Source organism: Natrix helvetica (genome assembly GCF_964273705.1).
Source record: "Natrix helvetica genome assembly, chromosome: 2".
Lineage (NCBI taxonomy): Eukaryota > Metazoa > Chordata > Lepidosauria > Squamata > Natricidae > Natrix > Natrix helvetica.
Window position 1 is genome coordinate 184,454,108 of NC_138552.1, and position 15,835 is coordinate 184,469,942.

The 15,835-nt window shown below is 37.2% G+C and overlaps 1 protein-coding gene across 3 annotated transcripts in view; it reads right to left on the reverse strand.

Moving 5' to 3' along the window:
• PREP (prolyl endopeptidase) overlaps positions 1–15,835 on the reverse strand; it is a 62,895-nt gene that overhangs the window by 29,041 nt on the left and 18,019 nt on the right. For all 3 annotated transcript variants that reach the window (XM_081941704.1, XM_081941705.1, XM_081941703.1), the window contains exons 7-9: positions 13,314–13,419; positions 4,051–4,242; positions 997–1,194 (exon numbers count right to left, since the gene is read on the reverse strand). In XM_081941704.1, coding sequence (XP_081797830.1) covers positions 997–1,194; positions 4,051–4,242; positions 13,314–13,419 — 496 coding nt within the window. The remainder of the gene's footprint in view (positions 1–996; positions 1,195–4,050; positions 4,243–13,313; positions 13,420–15,835) is intronic.

Genomic DNA, 15,835 nt, shown 5'->3' on the forward strand with positions numbered 1-15,835 from the left:
TTGCTATGAGTTGAAAATGACTTGATGGCACATAATCAAGCAATCAATGAAGTTAATAATCCTCTCTTTCTATCAAGAAAGCCAGACTGTAAAAAGAAGGATGTCTCAAATAAAATCCTTCATAAATATAACTCAGTTTTTTTAAATGCAGGAATAGAAACATAAACATTAATTCCCCAACAGAAAATATTATGTAATAGCTTTCCTCTTCAACTGCTGAAATGGAACAGTACAATACTTAGCCATAGGAAAGGAAGGAAATTTTACATTTAAAATATTGCCAGCCCCACCATATTCAGCTAAATACAGTTTTCTGCCATCCCTTTCTGTCATTTATGCAGACAAGAAGGAAATTAGAGCTGAAGGCTATCAACAGGAAACAAATTTATTTTCCAACTGCTACACAAAAAATAGGCAGGGATGTAATTTTCATGCTGCGAGTTTATCGTAACTCCTTCAACATAATAATTAATCTGCAAATTATAATGTAAAGGAATAAAGTAAACTCACTAATTCTGCTGTAGTTGTGGTTATTGGAAACTACAACTGGGCTTTGAAAAGCCAATACATCGTTTTCGTAATGACAAAAAAACTATGTCATAAAAGTTAGATCCATATTATCTTTCAGCTTATTATGTAGCTAAGAACATGGTAATTGCCAGCCTATGCAAATTTACAATTGCTTCTCATGTAGAAGACAGTGGGGAAATACTAATTCACTTATTTCTACAGCACATTTTATGTAGCAAATCAGGGGAAGTGCTTCTCCAGGACATGCTACAGATTAGATAGACAGATAGATAGAGAGATATATGTGCCTACATACACATACACACACACACACCATACATAGACATACAGAAAGATCTATGCAACAATGTAATGTTGTAAAATATAAAAACACTAATCACAGTAGTTTATAGGTGTGCTATTACTTTATAGTCATTCATACTTGTGCAAAGAAAACAAGCAATATGCAAAAGAAGCCACACTTACCTGGTGATAAGAAGGAAGTAAATTGATAAAATATTTCACTATCCTTCTTTTGTCCACTATATCCAACAATGCTGCCAACATCTAATGGAAGGGTCTTGAGATGGGCACCAGTTGCCAGGTCATGAAGCTGCAGGACATTCTTCACATCATGCAGGTAACACAAGACTAGGAAGTTGGATCTAACACATGCCACCCATTCTGTAAATATGAAGGAAAAATAGCTACCGTATTTTCAGTATGTGATTATACGAAAATGCATTATATTTTTAGAAAAATCTATGACTTTAATATATTTCATAGAAAGAACTTAAGTTTCCTCTGTGTGTCATTAGGATCCTATTCCTAAAAGATTATCAGATTTCTAAATATATTTCAGCTTTATGCCAGCAAGCACATTTAAAAACTTGCTTAGTGTTTGCTTTCAAGCCAATATATGGAAAATTGGCCCTCTATGTTGTTCTTAACAAAACTGTCCAATCAAGGCCTCATCATGGGCTTCCAACCTGCTTCCCAATGCTAACCACAGATAAATTCTTCCTAGCTGTTTTACTGGACAGAATTAAACAAAATAGCTGGGAAGGGAAATTAGGGAAGGAAATGCTGCTTCTGCTGCATTCTTACACTACTTGCAACAAGTGAGCAGGTTAGTAAACATGCCCTTCTTTCCTTCTGTAACAAGATCATCTCAAAAATGACAACTGCCAGGAGGGAAGCCCTCTCCTTGATTAAATCAGAGAAGGCATGGGAGGGATGATAGTCTTGTGACAATTGGAATTGGTTGTTGGGAATTCAAGGAACAGAAGAAAAGTATATGTCTGTCTGTCTGTCTCTCTCTAATCTATCTATCTATCATCTATCTATCATCTATCTATCTATCTATCTATCTATCTATCTATCATCTATCTATCTATCTATCTATCTATCATCTATCTATCATCTATCTATCTATCTATCTATCTATCTATCTATCTATCTATCTATCTATAATCTATCTATCTATAATCTATCTATCATCTATCTATCTATCATCTATCTATCTGTCATCTATCTATCTATCTATCTATCTATCATCTATCTATCTATCTATCTATCATCTATCTATCTATCTATCTATCTATCATCTATCTATCTATCATCTATCTATCTATCTATCTATCTATCATCTATCTATCTATCTATCTATCTATCTATCTATCATCTATCTATCTATCTATCATCTATCTATCTATCATCTATCTATCTATCTATCTATCTATCTATCTATCTATCTATCTATCATCTATCTATCTATCTATCTATCTATCTATCTATCTATCATCATCTATCATCATCTATCTATCATCATCTATCTATCATCTATCTATCTGATGGACCCATTCTTTGCAATTTAATTGTTTCCCTATGTTGTTTCTTATTCCATTCTATTTGCTATCCTTCTGCCTTACTCCCACTCCCCAATACATTCCACTTCGTGTATTACAATTTTTTGCGTATTTTGCTCAATCCTCCCAAGTAGCAGAAACCATTATAGCTATCAAAGGGACAAATATGATTGCTCTACCGTGACTTTTTTTAAAAAAACAACAACTTACAAACCATTTTCAAAAGCAATGACATTTTGACCCTTGCTAACTGTTATTGTTTTGGGATTTTTGTCCTATAGATCAGGTGTGTCAAATTTGCCGGCCGCGGGCCAGATGCATCACACGCTAGCGATGCCCACCCCTGGTTTAGCAAAGGGGGAAAAAGTTGTGATATGGCACGTGACGACAATATGATGCCACGAGTTTGACACCCCTGCTAAAGATTTTCGGTTTACTGTTACTGAAAGTCACAGAACTGAGTCACAAGCATATATCAGCCCTAAGTCTTTATAACTCAACTCAAGGATCACCCTTAATATGATATCTGTTGAGCAGCCAAGTAATAGTATACAAAGAAGGAAGATGGACTTAACAGCAAATCAACTTTTATACTGGATTGATTCACAGAAGTCATTTGGAAGGCACTTCCAAAACATCCTTATGTACAAAGAGATAGAGAATGAGATAGGAACTGTATCTCATAAAATCCAGGAAACCATAGATGTTAATAATAGAGAATGAGATAGGAACTGTATCTCATAAAATCCAGGAAACCATAGATGTTAATAATAGAGAATGTATGTAATTCAGGGTTGAATTGTTGGGTATTTTTCTAAGCCCATTTTTGTTACCAGAGCAATGAGTCATTTATGCTAAGTGATCATTTAACCTTTCTGTCACATATCTTGATTTTGTATAAAGCATTTCATTACTATGTCATTGTTATATGAGGCAGAATCAAAAATTCACTTGACTGTGAAGATTTTACAGCAATACATTATTAACTGCTTTCAGCTATAATTACATCTTCTCAAATCAAATTTTGTAAATGACTAAATGGGTTAAAGTATTGTGACACAATAGCAGGTTGGCCTTTTAGTATCAAGACAATTTTCTTATTATATAAGAAGATTTCTCAAACATGATCAGATGTTTATTATTACAATGATTAATTTTGAAGTTATATCATATTTTAATGGTGTTAGTACATGGCTAAGTACATGTTTAACATATGTTTAAAAATAACTGAATGGACATTGTCCCATTGTATTTAGAAAAGTTAACTTCTAAGTTTAAAATTATCAATATGTATCATGATAAACATCTATCATGTTTACAATATATTTATTCAAATATATCTTCCTGAACTATTACACTGCAAGGATACATTTTAAATCCATCACATCCCTCAAACAGCATCAGCTACTCTTTAAAAAACAACAACAGGGGGGGGGAGAATACTATCACTGTATATTACTCATTTGTGAGTCATACAGAAATCACAGCTTCATAAACATGTAACTGTACAATTATTATATTTGCCTCTCAAAAGTTTCTTAACTTCGGAGCTTTGCTTTAATTAATATGAATAATGTATAGCTCTCAACAATTATAATAGTGCTACTTTCTCTTATCGTGGATTATATTCTGTTGTTGTTGATGCTGAAATATATAACTTAAATAATCTTACCTAGAACATCTTTTCCATGCTCAGGAATCAGCACTTTCCATTTTGATTCCTCAGGTTCAGTAAAATCAATGTTGATTAATCGATAGTTTGGAGCATGTCGATTTGTCTTGAAGGTGAAAATTGTTCCCTCATTGGTGACATACTCATATTCCGCATCAAAGTTGTCTATCAGTTTCACCCATTGCAAAAGACCTACATTAAGGTAATAAAGAGATTTACTCTAAGAGATGTATGCAAAGTTAGTAAATTACCATATACAATGTCTTTTACACCCAATATGAAGTTATTTACAAGTGCCATAATGGCAAGTTACTCCTGAGGAAAGGTGCAATTGAATTATGAAGATTGTATTGATTATGAAATCAGGATTCCCTATTCCTAGCAGAATAGTTGAACGTACAGTATTAATAATATCAGAGAATGATGGTCAAGAAAAAAACATCTCATTGTTTCAAATGATATGTCACTTTGGATAGGCAGGCTTTCTTTTCAATTCAATTTTTTAAGATGATTCTAGCAAGTCTTAAGTCTTACACCTATGTACAAGTTTAAATAGATAAGCCACATTATGATGAATGCTTGTTATTCCCAAAATGAATATCAAATCAGTTTGAAGAACTGTTTTGGGGTCTATCTGAGGCTTCAAATATTCTTGACAAATTTTATTTCTTCAATCCCAGGTAAAACTTCTCTGATTCCTTGAATTGCAATGTTGAGCAAATTATTGAAATCTCTGAACATTCTAATTAAAGCAAGTTCTCATACTGTAAAAGTTATTAACATTTGCTCAAATATCTATAAAATTATACTGCTTTGTTCACTTGTGTGGCAAATGTTACAATCAGCCAGATGTACGCAACCCTAAACAAATATGAAAGATAGAATAAGCCCAGCAAAACTCAACCATCCATCATCTAATATTTCACTGCAAATTAATAAATATGGAACATGTAAATTAGTACAAATACATGCAAATATGTCAAAGCAATCATCAGTTTAAAACTGTCAATCAGTCTTTTACAAAACTCATCAAGACATGCATGACAGCAAATTCCTTAATTGTTTCAAACTGCTTGGACAAGAAAGCCAATGTTTAAACTGGAGAATTATGATTGCACTCAGATGATCATCTAAAAAATGATGTTGTGAAGCAGAAATGAATATATGCTTGTTTATTATCTCTTTCGTTCTTCTACACTCAAGAACCATTATTTTCACATTTATGTACATTATCAAATTCTTCCAGTGCAGCGGATAATACAATTTCAATTTACACCAAGACAATATGCAGTTATTCGGCTGTAGATAGATTTCCAACATGTCTAATATCAGTACATTTTATTTCCTTATTTAGAATCTTACTAAACTTTGCTAATTGAAATAATTCATTGTCTCAAGCAATGGCTTCGGATGTCACTATTTCTATTGTCTCTTCCAGTGTTAAATCCAATGTAATTTAATGTAATTGAACAATGTAAGATTCAGAACATTTAAAAGTATTTCCTCACATAGTATACTCTAAATTAGGGAAGTCACTCACACAAGATGCCATGACTTGGACAGTCTTTACAAGGACAAGTTCAATCAATGTCAGGGGATGTTCCACCCTGAATTAATGAGGCGTGGACCTTGGCATTCCTAGTAGCATATTTCCAAATAAGCAGAAATAAAACCCGGAGCATATTCTAATTAAAAATACTTTAATATAAAATAAAATAAAATACAAATCTTGCTAACTCAATTAACTACATTTTGGCAGAGTTATGTGCCTGCGTCCTCTTGGCAGGCGAACGGAAGATCAGAAGGAAAGTAAAGAATGTGTGACGTATTATGTGACATGCGCATTAATCATTGTCAGATAAGAAACAGTTCAGTCTACTGTGTAACTCAGAATAGAAGCACAAGTTGGCAAACCAATTAACGCAGTGACAATGAAGAATACAGCAATATTCCAATTGTTAAGGAACGTATTTTATAGGGTATCATCACTCTCCTGTCCATATTTTCCATCTTTTATAATGGTAGAGCTATTTCAAAAGCATTCATACAGAGAAATTTGCTTGATAAACTCCTAATCCAATCCTAGCTTTGTTAAAATCTCGTGTTTCAATTTCGAAGTTTATCATAATAGGTTCTACTACAGAGTTAAATATCTTTAAAATTGTTTGTATTTGGGAAGATTAAAGAAATATTCATATTTTTCTGCCTTTTTTATCATATTGTATATCTGAACTCAGAAAGAAGTTTCAACTTTGAACTGGTTATGCTAAAAGATGCCAAGAGTGTTAGGTGCTACCAATCAAAGAAAGAAGAAATATACTGAAGCCCTGTATAGTAGAAATGTCAATATCCAATATCTTAGATCCTTACTTTCAAGAAGTTTGTACTTAGTTCTTAGAAGATTAAATTAGATTGGTACTTTGGTCATTACAGGAAGCCTACAGGAACTAATGGAAAACCTACAGAAGCATCGGAAGCTACAGAAAAAGAATCAGTAAAAAGTCTAACTAAGCTATGCCAGCAAATATGGAAAACAACACAGTAACAAACAGATTGGAAGAGGCCAATCTACATTCCAATTTTTTAAAAAAAGGAGATTTAAGAGAGAGTGCAAATTATTGTCCAATAACCTTAATTTCACATGCCAGCAAAATAATGCTTAAGATCATCCAACACAGATTGAAGCCCTACATGGAAAAAAGATGGGAGATGTTCAAGTTGGCTTTAGACAAACTGAGGAACATGAGACATTATTTCTGATGCACACTGCTAATTCAGAAAAATCACAGAACATGAAAAAAGCTTCTTTGATTACAGAAAGGCTTGTGATTGTGATAACAACAAATTGTGGCATGTGCTTTAAAAATGGAACATCTAACTGTGCTCATGAGAATCCTATGTGCAAGTGAGGAAGCCACAGTATAGGCAGAAAATGGAGAAATAGCCTGGCTCCAGGCTGGCAAAGCAGTAACACAAAGCTGTATACCGTATTTCCCCGAAAATTCTTATATTTTTTTGACCCACAAAACATGGCCTTGGGCTTATTAAAGGGGAGGGGTTATTATTTTTGGGTTGCCGGGCGGCTGCTCCCTTGCCACTGGGTTCCCGAAGAGCCGGGCACAGCCTCAGGGTCGAATGCCTGTGTTGTGCTGTCATAGCAGCAACACAGCAGCCATGAGGTGACCAAGCTTGAGATCAGCCACCCGGCAACCCCCCTTTTCAGCTGGGTACAGCGCCGCTGACCAACCTAGCAGTACCCGGAAGGCACCAAGCAAGGCAAGCACCTGTTCGCCACCTTCCGCCTCCCGCGGCTCGGTGCCTTCGGAATGCCCCTAGATGAGTGAATGGGGCTCTGCATGACTGGAGAGAGGGTTTGCACAGCGGCTTTTCCACTCCCCGCTCACGCGACTCTCAGGCTCACGATGTCCTTGGCTAACTCTACAGTACCTGCAGAGCCAGGCATCTCCGCTGCTGGTGCCGCCCGTCGCTTGTTTTTTTTTTTTCAAAGCACGGAGGATGGATGCCGCTCTGGAAGTACGCTCCATAGTTGTGGGCTGCAGATCATACAACCATAGAGCGTACTCCCAGAATGGCATCCGTCCTCCATTGCGAATTCCAAAACATGGATGTAGGATACTGCTCTGGGAGTATGCTCTATGGTTGTATGCTACCATAGAGCGTACTTCCAGAACAGCATCCATCCTACGTGCTTTGAAAAAAAAACCCAAGTGGCGGGCGGCACCAGCAGCGGATATGCCCTTCGCGCGAGCGGGGAACGGAAAAGACGCTGCGCAATGCCTCTCTCCAGCCATGCAGAGCCCCATTCACTCACCTAGGAGCATTCCGAAGGCACCGAGCCGCGGGAGGCGGAGGGTGGCGAACAAGCGCTCGCGTTGCTTGGTGCCTTCCGGGTACTGCTAGGTCGGTCAACAGCGCTGTACCTGGCTGGAAAGTGGGGTTGCCGGGCGGCTGCTTGCAAGCTTGGTAACCTCATGACTGCTGCGTTGCTGCTGCGACAGCACAACACAGCCATTCAACCCTGAGGATGTGCCCGGCTCTTCGGGAGCCCGCTCGCAAGAGAGCAGCTGCCCAGCAACCTCCCCCTCTTCAGCTGGGCACAGCACCGCTGACCGACCTAGCGGTACCCCAAAAGCACCAAACAACGCGAGCACTTTTGCACCCACCTCGTTCCCGCGGCTTGGTGCCTTCGGGATACCGCTAGGTCGGTGAACGCTGCTATGCCTGGCCGGAGGGGGTGATTGTCCAGGGGGCTTATTTTGGGGGGTATTTATATTTTTGCCCACGCGGAAATTGTGGCAAGGTTTTAGTTTCAGGACAGGTTGTATTTTCGGGGAAACACGGTAGTCTTTCCTTATTTATTCAACCTATATATTGAAGGTATATTGAGCAAATGGTGGCCTAATTATGAAGCTTCACCAACTGGCAGGCCAATGAGATCCATAGGATTTCCATCTTTTCAATGTTCCTTAATGAAATTGTACCTTTTTCAAGGCTATCCTGCTAGCCTGCTTGCTAGAACATAAAATAATAAGTTAGAAGGTACCCCAGAGGTCTTCTATTCAACCCCCTGGTCATGGCAGGAGATCCTATACCATGTGGGTACCATACCATTTCATTGGGCTTGATGGGATGGATATATGTGATCACAGAAAGAATAAAAGAATAACTGAACAGAACAATAGAGTTGGAAGAACTCCAGAGGTCCCTCAATCCAACCTGCCATCTAAGCAGGAGACCCTATACCAATTCAGACAATTGCCTGAACAATCTATTCTTAAAATCTTCCAGTGATGGAGTACCCACAACGTCTAAAGGCAAGTTGTCCAACTGGTTAATTGTTCTCACTGTCAGGAAATTTCTCTTTAGTTCTAAGTTGCTTCTCTGTTTGAGTTAAGTAGGTAGCCATAAGTGCTGCAACCTGGATTGTGTGCTAGAATGTATAGGCATTACACATTTCTGCTTCTGCTAAGCAAAAAGGAACACAACAGGGAATCGTGAAGAAAGAGGACAATCTTTCGCAGAATTAAGCAGAGAGAGTACATTATTAAACAGCAGGAATGGTTTCCCAGGTAACATTGAAATTTGCCAAAATACTGTTTCAATGTAGTGATAAAGAAACCAAGACACTATCAGTGTGTCAATAGAGACTAAATAGAAATCCAAGAGACTGTCAGCAATCAAACAGAATGAGCATTCACTGGGAGGATAACAAGAGGGAAAACATCTTGTATTGTATTACCCAAGATACAACATGAACACAAAGGTCTAGAAATTGCACATCTAGGAATAGCAACTATTGTTAAAAATATATCACAAAAACAGTAAAGATACAGCAATCAGATTTGTTCAGAGGAAGTAGAAAAAGGGCATTTATAGAATGCCTAAAATTAGTCAACTGTTTGTGCAGCTATATTATTCCAAGCTGCCGCTGATACAATCCTTTCTCCTTGATATCCACATTTTAAAAACTTGAGCAGATGCTGTTTGATATACTGTACAGGCAGAAATATGGGCATCAATATGCCCCCAACACTCTTTGTATCACCTGTCAGGCTTTTTACTTCAACTGATATAATTTTTTGAAATAATGCTCTAAGAAAATCCTCTTTTCTTAAAATGATAGATTTTCAAAGATATTTATTGCCATGGAAGACAAAGATTAGTAATATGCAATTATTTTGCAAAATATAAGTTATTTAGCTATATAAACATAAAATATAACTTATATACTTTAAGTTATTAATTTTTCTTTAAGAGCTTTCCTGATAATTAATCGGTATCCTGGCTAGTCAACAATTTATCTTCAAGGGCTGCTTAAAGATGAACGGATCGCGGCAAATACATCCCCAAAATGTTGGAAATGCGAATCAATACACGGAACATACTACCACCTATGGTGGACCTGTGAGGAGGCTAAAAAGTTTTGGAAAAAGATCCAAAAGTGGCTAGAGGCAATAACGGGAGTTAAAATAGATTGGAAACTGGAAATTTTCTTATTAGGATTACTGCCTACAAAATACAAAAAAGAAACCCAGTACTTAATATTGCATATAATAACGGCGGCAAGGATTGCCTATGCCCAGAAATGGAAAAACAAGCTAACTCCAAGTGAAGAGGAAATAATAAGAAAGGTGATGGACTGTGCCGAAATGGACAAACTAACTAAGGAAATCCAGGGAAAAGAAGAATCAGAATTCTATCAGATATGGGATAAATGGTATAGGTGGATGTTGGAAAGAAATAGGAATCCTAGGCGATAAATAAGCAGAATGTGGTAGCTCTTATAGATTGTTGTCGGTGTTAAAATGTTTATTCATTGAATAATATAAATACGAATGATATTGGATAAAAGTACTTTCAAACAAATGTAGTTAAAGGAGAATGTTGGTATATTCTTTGATTTAAAATGCACAACTTAATTTGAATGAAGTATAAAGAATGATTGTAGTAATGCACAGAACTCAAATGTAACCAATCAACATGCTAGCTGGAAGACGTATTGAAGAGTGTTTTGTGTGTGTGTTATCCGTCTAATTAAAACAATAATAATAATAATAATAATAATAATAATAATAATAATAATAATAATAATAATAATAATAAAAAGATGAACGGATCGTAGTCATAGTGTAGGTAACTAGATTCTGCACAGCAGCACTAAGAATTAGTTTGAACCTAATGAATAAACCATTATAGCTATTTTACATAATTAATGCGCCAAATGTTTTGATATTATCATTTTGTTGCATTTTAGTATCTAATGACTATATGCGTTCACAATTTCAGGACTAATATATTATATAGCTTAGACCAGTGGTAGTCAACCTGGTCCCTACCGCCCACTAGTGGGCGTTCCAGCTTTCATGGTGGGTGGTAGGGGTTTGCTGTAACTCTGCTTTATAAATTTTATAAAGTAAAGTTACTTCCCTACTTTATAAATCACCATTACTGTGGAACGGTGGGCGGTTAGAAAATTTTACTACTAACAGAGATACAAAAGTGGGCGGTAGGTATAAAAAGGTTGATTACCCCTGGCTTAGACCACAAGTGTCAAACTCACGGTGTCATGTTGCTGTCATGTGACATTTCGCAACATTTCCCCTAGTTGCGAAGCTAGGGTGGGCATGGCCTGCACAGGACGCATCCTGTCCAGGGGGCACCAGTTTGACAGGCCTGGTTTAGGTCATATTCTTGTGTTCATGCAACTGACAGATAGGATACCAAATTATGATTTTAACATAGCCTCTTTGTTATTACTCTAGTCTAGAACTTTTCACTAGATACTCTTTGATTATTGCACTGGTCCTAGACTGTAATAAACATTTTGAGTGATTGCTGTAAGAGCTAATGGAAGTTCATGTAAATTGTAACCTTAAGGGGACCTATTTCTAACTTTTTAAATCAGACATAATCAGTTAATTTGATTCTTTATCCAACTATTAAAAAAAGATGACTATGCTGTTCTGCTGCTTTGCCACAGTCCACCAAGCCACGTGACTTCCTATTAAGATGATACTTTTAATTTGAAAAACCGACAAGAAAAAAAGAGATACTCTACAACAGCTTGCATGCACAACAGGAAAGGCTAAGATTTTCAGAATCTTGAGACTAAAAGCTTATCACACCAGAGAGGGAAACTGTGAAGAGGACAAATAAATTAAAACTTGAGAGCCAGTTTTCCTAGAAAGCAATCAAGTGCATGACATATAGAAATGAACCTAATTTTTAGTCTGAGTTTTAAAGCCCTATTTCAAAAACAGGCAGCTTGAGAAATGACAAGAATATTAGGCTACATCCTCTTCCCACATATTTCCCTTATGAAGTCCATTTGTTAAGGTTGGAACTGTACTCAGAATGAAAGCAAATTAATCTTCCAGAACCGCTAGAATGTAATTAAGGCTCGGTGGTTATATATCACACATCATGCACCAACATCACACACCAACAGACTGTGAATGTCTTTTCAATATTAGTCTGCAAGTGCACTTTTCGCCATGTGGTTTTATCAGTTCAATAAGGAATGTAACTAAGTTCTCAAGATGAAATAGCAGAGTACAATGCAATAATAATTATGATGCCATTCTTTTATTATCTCCAGCCAGCATACTGCCTGAAAAAGGAAGTTGTATTCCAACAGATATTTGAAGGTCATCAGGGAAAAGGCTATTCTATATGTTACCGCCATGAACAGAGGACAGGTAATTTCCATGAAAAGAAAGTAAATATATTTATATTTTAAAATCCAATTGTGGAATCATAACTCATTTATATAACAATCACAGTGCTGTAGTTCAATGAAAGCAATATGACTATAGATGTGTGAATTTTCCTACACAGTTGTAGTCCATTAAGAACATTTGTTTTTCCTTTCATATTCCCAGGCATCACATCAGTCTTCATTTTATGGGACATGTATAACAAAGGAAAGTCTCGACTAGTAGCCCATTTTCAAGAACATAGCTTAATACTGATTTTTTAAAAAAGAGATATATACTGTTTCTTAATTTTTGAGGATAAAGGCTATACAGGCAGTATTCGAATTACAACAGTTCATTTAGTGACTGTTCAAAGTTACGCCGACACTGAAAAAATGACTTATGACCATTGTTCACACTTATGACCGTCGCAGCAGCCCAACAGTCATGTGATTTACATTAGGAATGCTTGACAACTGATTCACATTTATGACCATTGCAGTGTCCCTGAGTCCCCTTTTGTGACCGTCCAACAAAGTCAATGGGGAAACAAGATTCACTTAACAACCACAAATTTAAGAACGGCAGTGGTTCACTTAAGAAACGTGGCAAGAAAAGTTGTAAAATGGGGCATCGCTCACTTAACAAATTTCTCACTTAGCAACCATAAATTTGGGGCTCAGTTATGTTTGTAAGTTGAGGGTTACCTGCACAGGAAATCCAATTTAATAGACTGATGGGAGGAAGAGGTTAGATCAGAATGTCCGTTCAACGCGAGTGGGATCTTTTGCATAGAGTACATAACATTGGCATTATGTGCAGTTAAACAGCAAATGATTTTTGTCTATTACTTCCAATTTCTACTACATCAAGGATGAAGATATAATTATGTTATTGATTTTTTCCAGTTATTGATACGTCTTGAATGCTGATTGCAATACAGGAAATGGTTGCTACATATCAGTTACATTTGTACTGATTCAAGCATTGAAATCAAGCAAGCAACTAAGCAAAGGTTTGGCAAATCTGAAAAGGAGTGATTTTTACCTGTTATATTACTTGATTCCTTCTGTAGTTTACAGTACCACAATCTGTTCACTGGATCACATCCCTCCCGTATAGAAAGCAAAGCATACTGCCCATCATCAGATACCTAAGCATCACCAAAATTAAAGCAATGTCAATAAGAGGAAAATAATACCACCAGCAAATAATAATAATAGTAATAAACAAAAAGGTTTGGGAGCACTAGCTTGTTTCAGACATTAGAAAAGGTCAACACACAACACTTGTCTTTGATAATATTCTGTGTCAGATGGTTGCAACATTTACTGAAACTCTAGGACAAACAAATGTCACTTGTGATGGGAATGGATATTAGACCTGGCAACATCCAATTTAATTTGCAGAAGTCAGTGCCACATAAGACTCTATCTCTCTGAATAAAACATGACTCGAAGTAGCAAATAAATTCTACTGAGAGCTAGAAGAAACATATTAAGACCATTATTTCAGCTAATCTAGCATAATCAACTGGCTGGGTCCACATGTGACATTAAGCCATAATGTGGTTTATCTGAATTTGTGTTCCTGTGCTCAATTGTAATTTCTTCAGCAAATTAATCATGTGTAATACAGTATGCCATCCTGGTCCCTATGTGGCCTTGGGCTCTCCAGAATTTCTTATCTGAACTTGAAACCTTCTGCACGTAGTTTTAAAAGTGCTGAAAGCATCTAATATCCCCAATGTACAATTCATACGGAATATTAATTCTAAGCTCACAATGCCTTCAGTTTATCAAAGTAAAATTGGTCTTTGAAAACATTTCACTTTTGTTCAAGAATCCCCATAGCGTGTTCTTCATTGTTCCCTGCCAGACTGGGGAAGTTGATAACACTTTTGCTTAGTGGGATTCCCAAAACACCCTCTTAATGTATTTTCTACAATGTATAATACAGGCAGAATGACAATTAAGTCTCTCTTTATCGCTGCAACATCTTTTCATCAATTCATTTGAGAGCGCGAAGGAATTTAAGAGTATCAAGAGAAAACATTGTTTACTCTATGTGGAAAAACTCCTCTGCAAATATTTTTTATGTGAGATAAACAAAGAATGGGCATTACTGGCCAATATGCATATATGCTTTAGCACAGTGGTCGCCAAGTAGTTGAAAATTTTGGTGTCCGCAGAAAAATTATTTGCATTTTTTATATTGCACTAAATCAGGGGTCCTCAAACTATGGCCCCTGGGCTGGATATGTGCAATTAATGTTTATGTTGCTGCAGAGAGTCTCTCCCTTTGAGGTCTTTTTGTCCGGGTTGAAGTGGGGCAGAAATTCCGATTTGGGGGTCTGCTTCAGCCTCATGGTGCGGGCTTTGGGCGAAGACTGGAGGGAAGTGCCGCTGATGGCAAAGAGATGGAGGGCCTTGTTCCAGTTGGACTGCATCATGGACTGGAACTGGCTGACCATCTCAGCCCACTGAGCCTCCAGATTCAGGTACTTGGCCTTGTACTCCCACAGGTCTTCCTTCTGCTTGAAAAGCCTATGCTCATAGTCTTCAGTGAGGTGCTTCTGCTGACCCTCCTTCTCGGTCAGACCGAATTTGAACTGAGCCAGCTATTTTGCCAACTCTTTCTCGTGGTGGCTGCTTAACTCCAACAATTGCTTCCTAGTGGGACTCTAAGGAGCCCTGGCGGGGAGGCGAGGAGTGGCTGGGAGGGGAGGGGTGAGTAAATGCTGGTGAGTGACATCAAAGTTGGGTACACCCATCCAGTTACCTGACCACCTAGCCATGCCCACCCAGCCAGTCATTAGGGAGATCATATTAGTGGTCCATGGGATTTAAAATTATGAATTTAGTGGTCCCTGAGGTCCAAAAGATTGGGGACCCCTGCTTTAGCAGACACCCTCCTCCACCTCACTTGTTTGAATAGTGAGAAGCAATGGCATTTGTTCCACATTCTTGCATTCCCTGACTATAGGGTTGGGAAAACTTTCACTTATGGGATGAATTTTTGAGGTCATCCCAAGGATGCATTGCCAAAACTTGCCTGCACATTACAGGTAGTCCTTGACTTACAACCTTTCATTTAGTGACTTTTCAAAGTTACAAAGCCACTAAAAAAAGTGAGTTATAACCATTTTTCACACATATGACTATTGCAACTTTCCCTTGGTCACATGGGCCATTCAGACACTTGTCAACTGGAGTCATATTTATGACAACTGTAGCATCCTGGGATCATGTGATCACCCTTTGCAACCTTCTGACAAGCAAGGCCAATGAGAAAGCCAGATTCACATTACAACTATATTTCTAACTTAACAGTTGCAGTGATTTGCTTAAGAATTGTGGCAAGACAGATTGTAAAATGGGGCAAAACTCAACTGTCTCGCTTAGCAATAGAAATTTAGGGAATTGTGCTCATAAATCAAGAACTACCTGTATCAATTTCCAGCTGCACAGTTTTTTTTCTTTTTCTTTTATTAAAGAAAAAAGAGTTAAAATAAAAATGGGAAGAAATTTTCAGGTTGCCTCATCAGTAATATCAGGACATTATTTAGT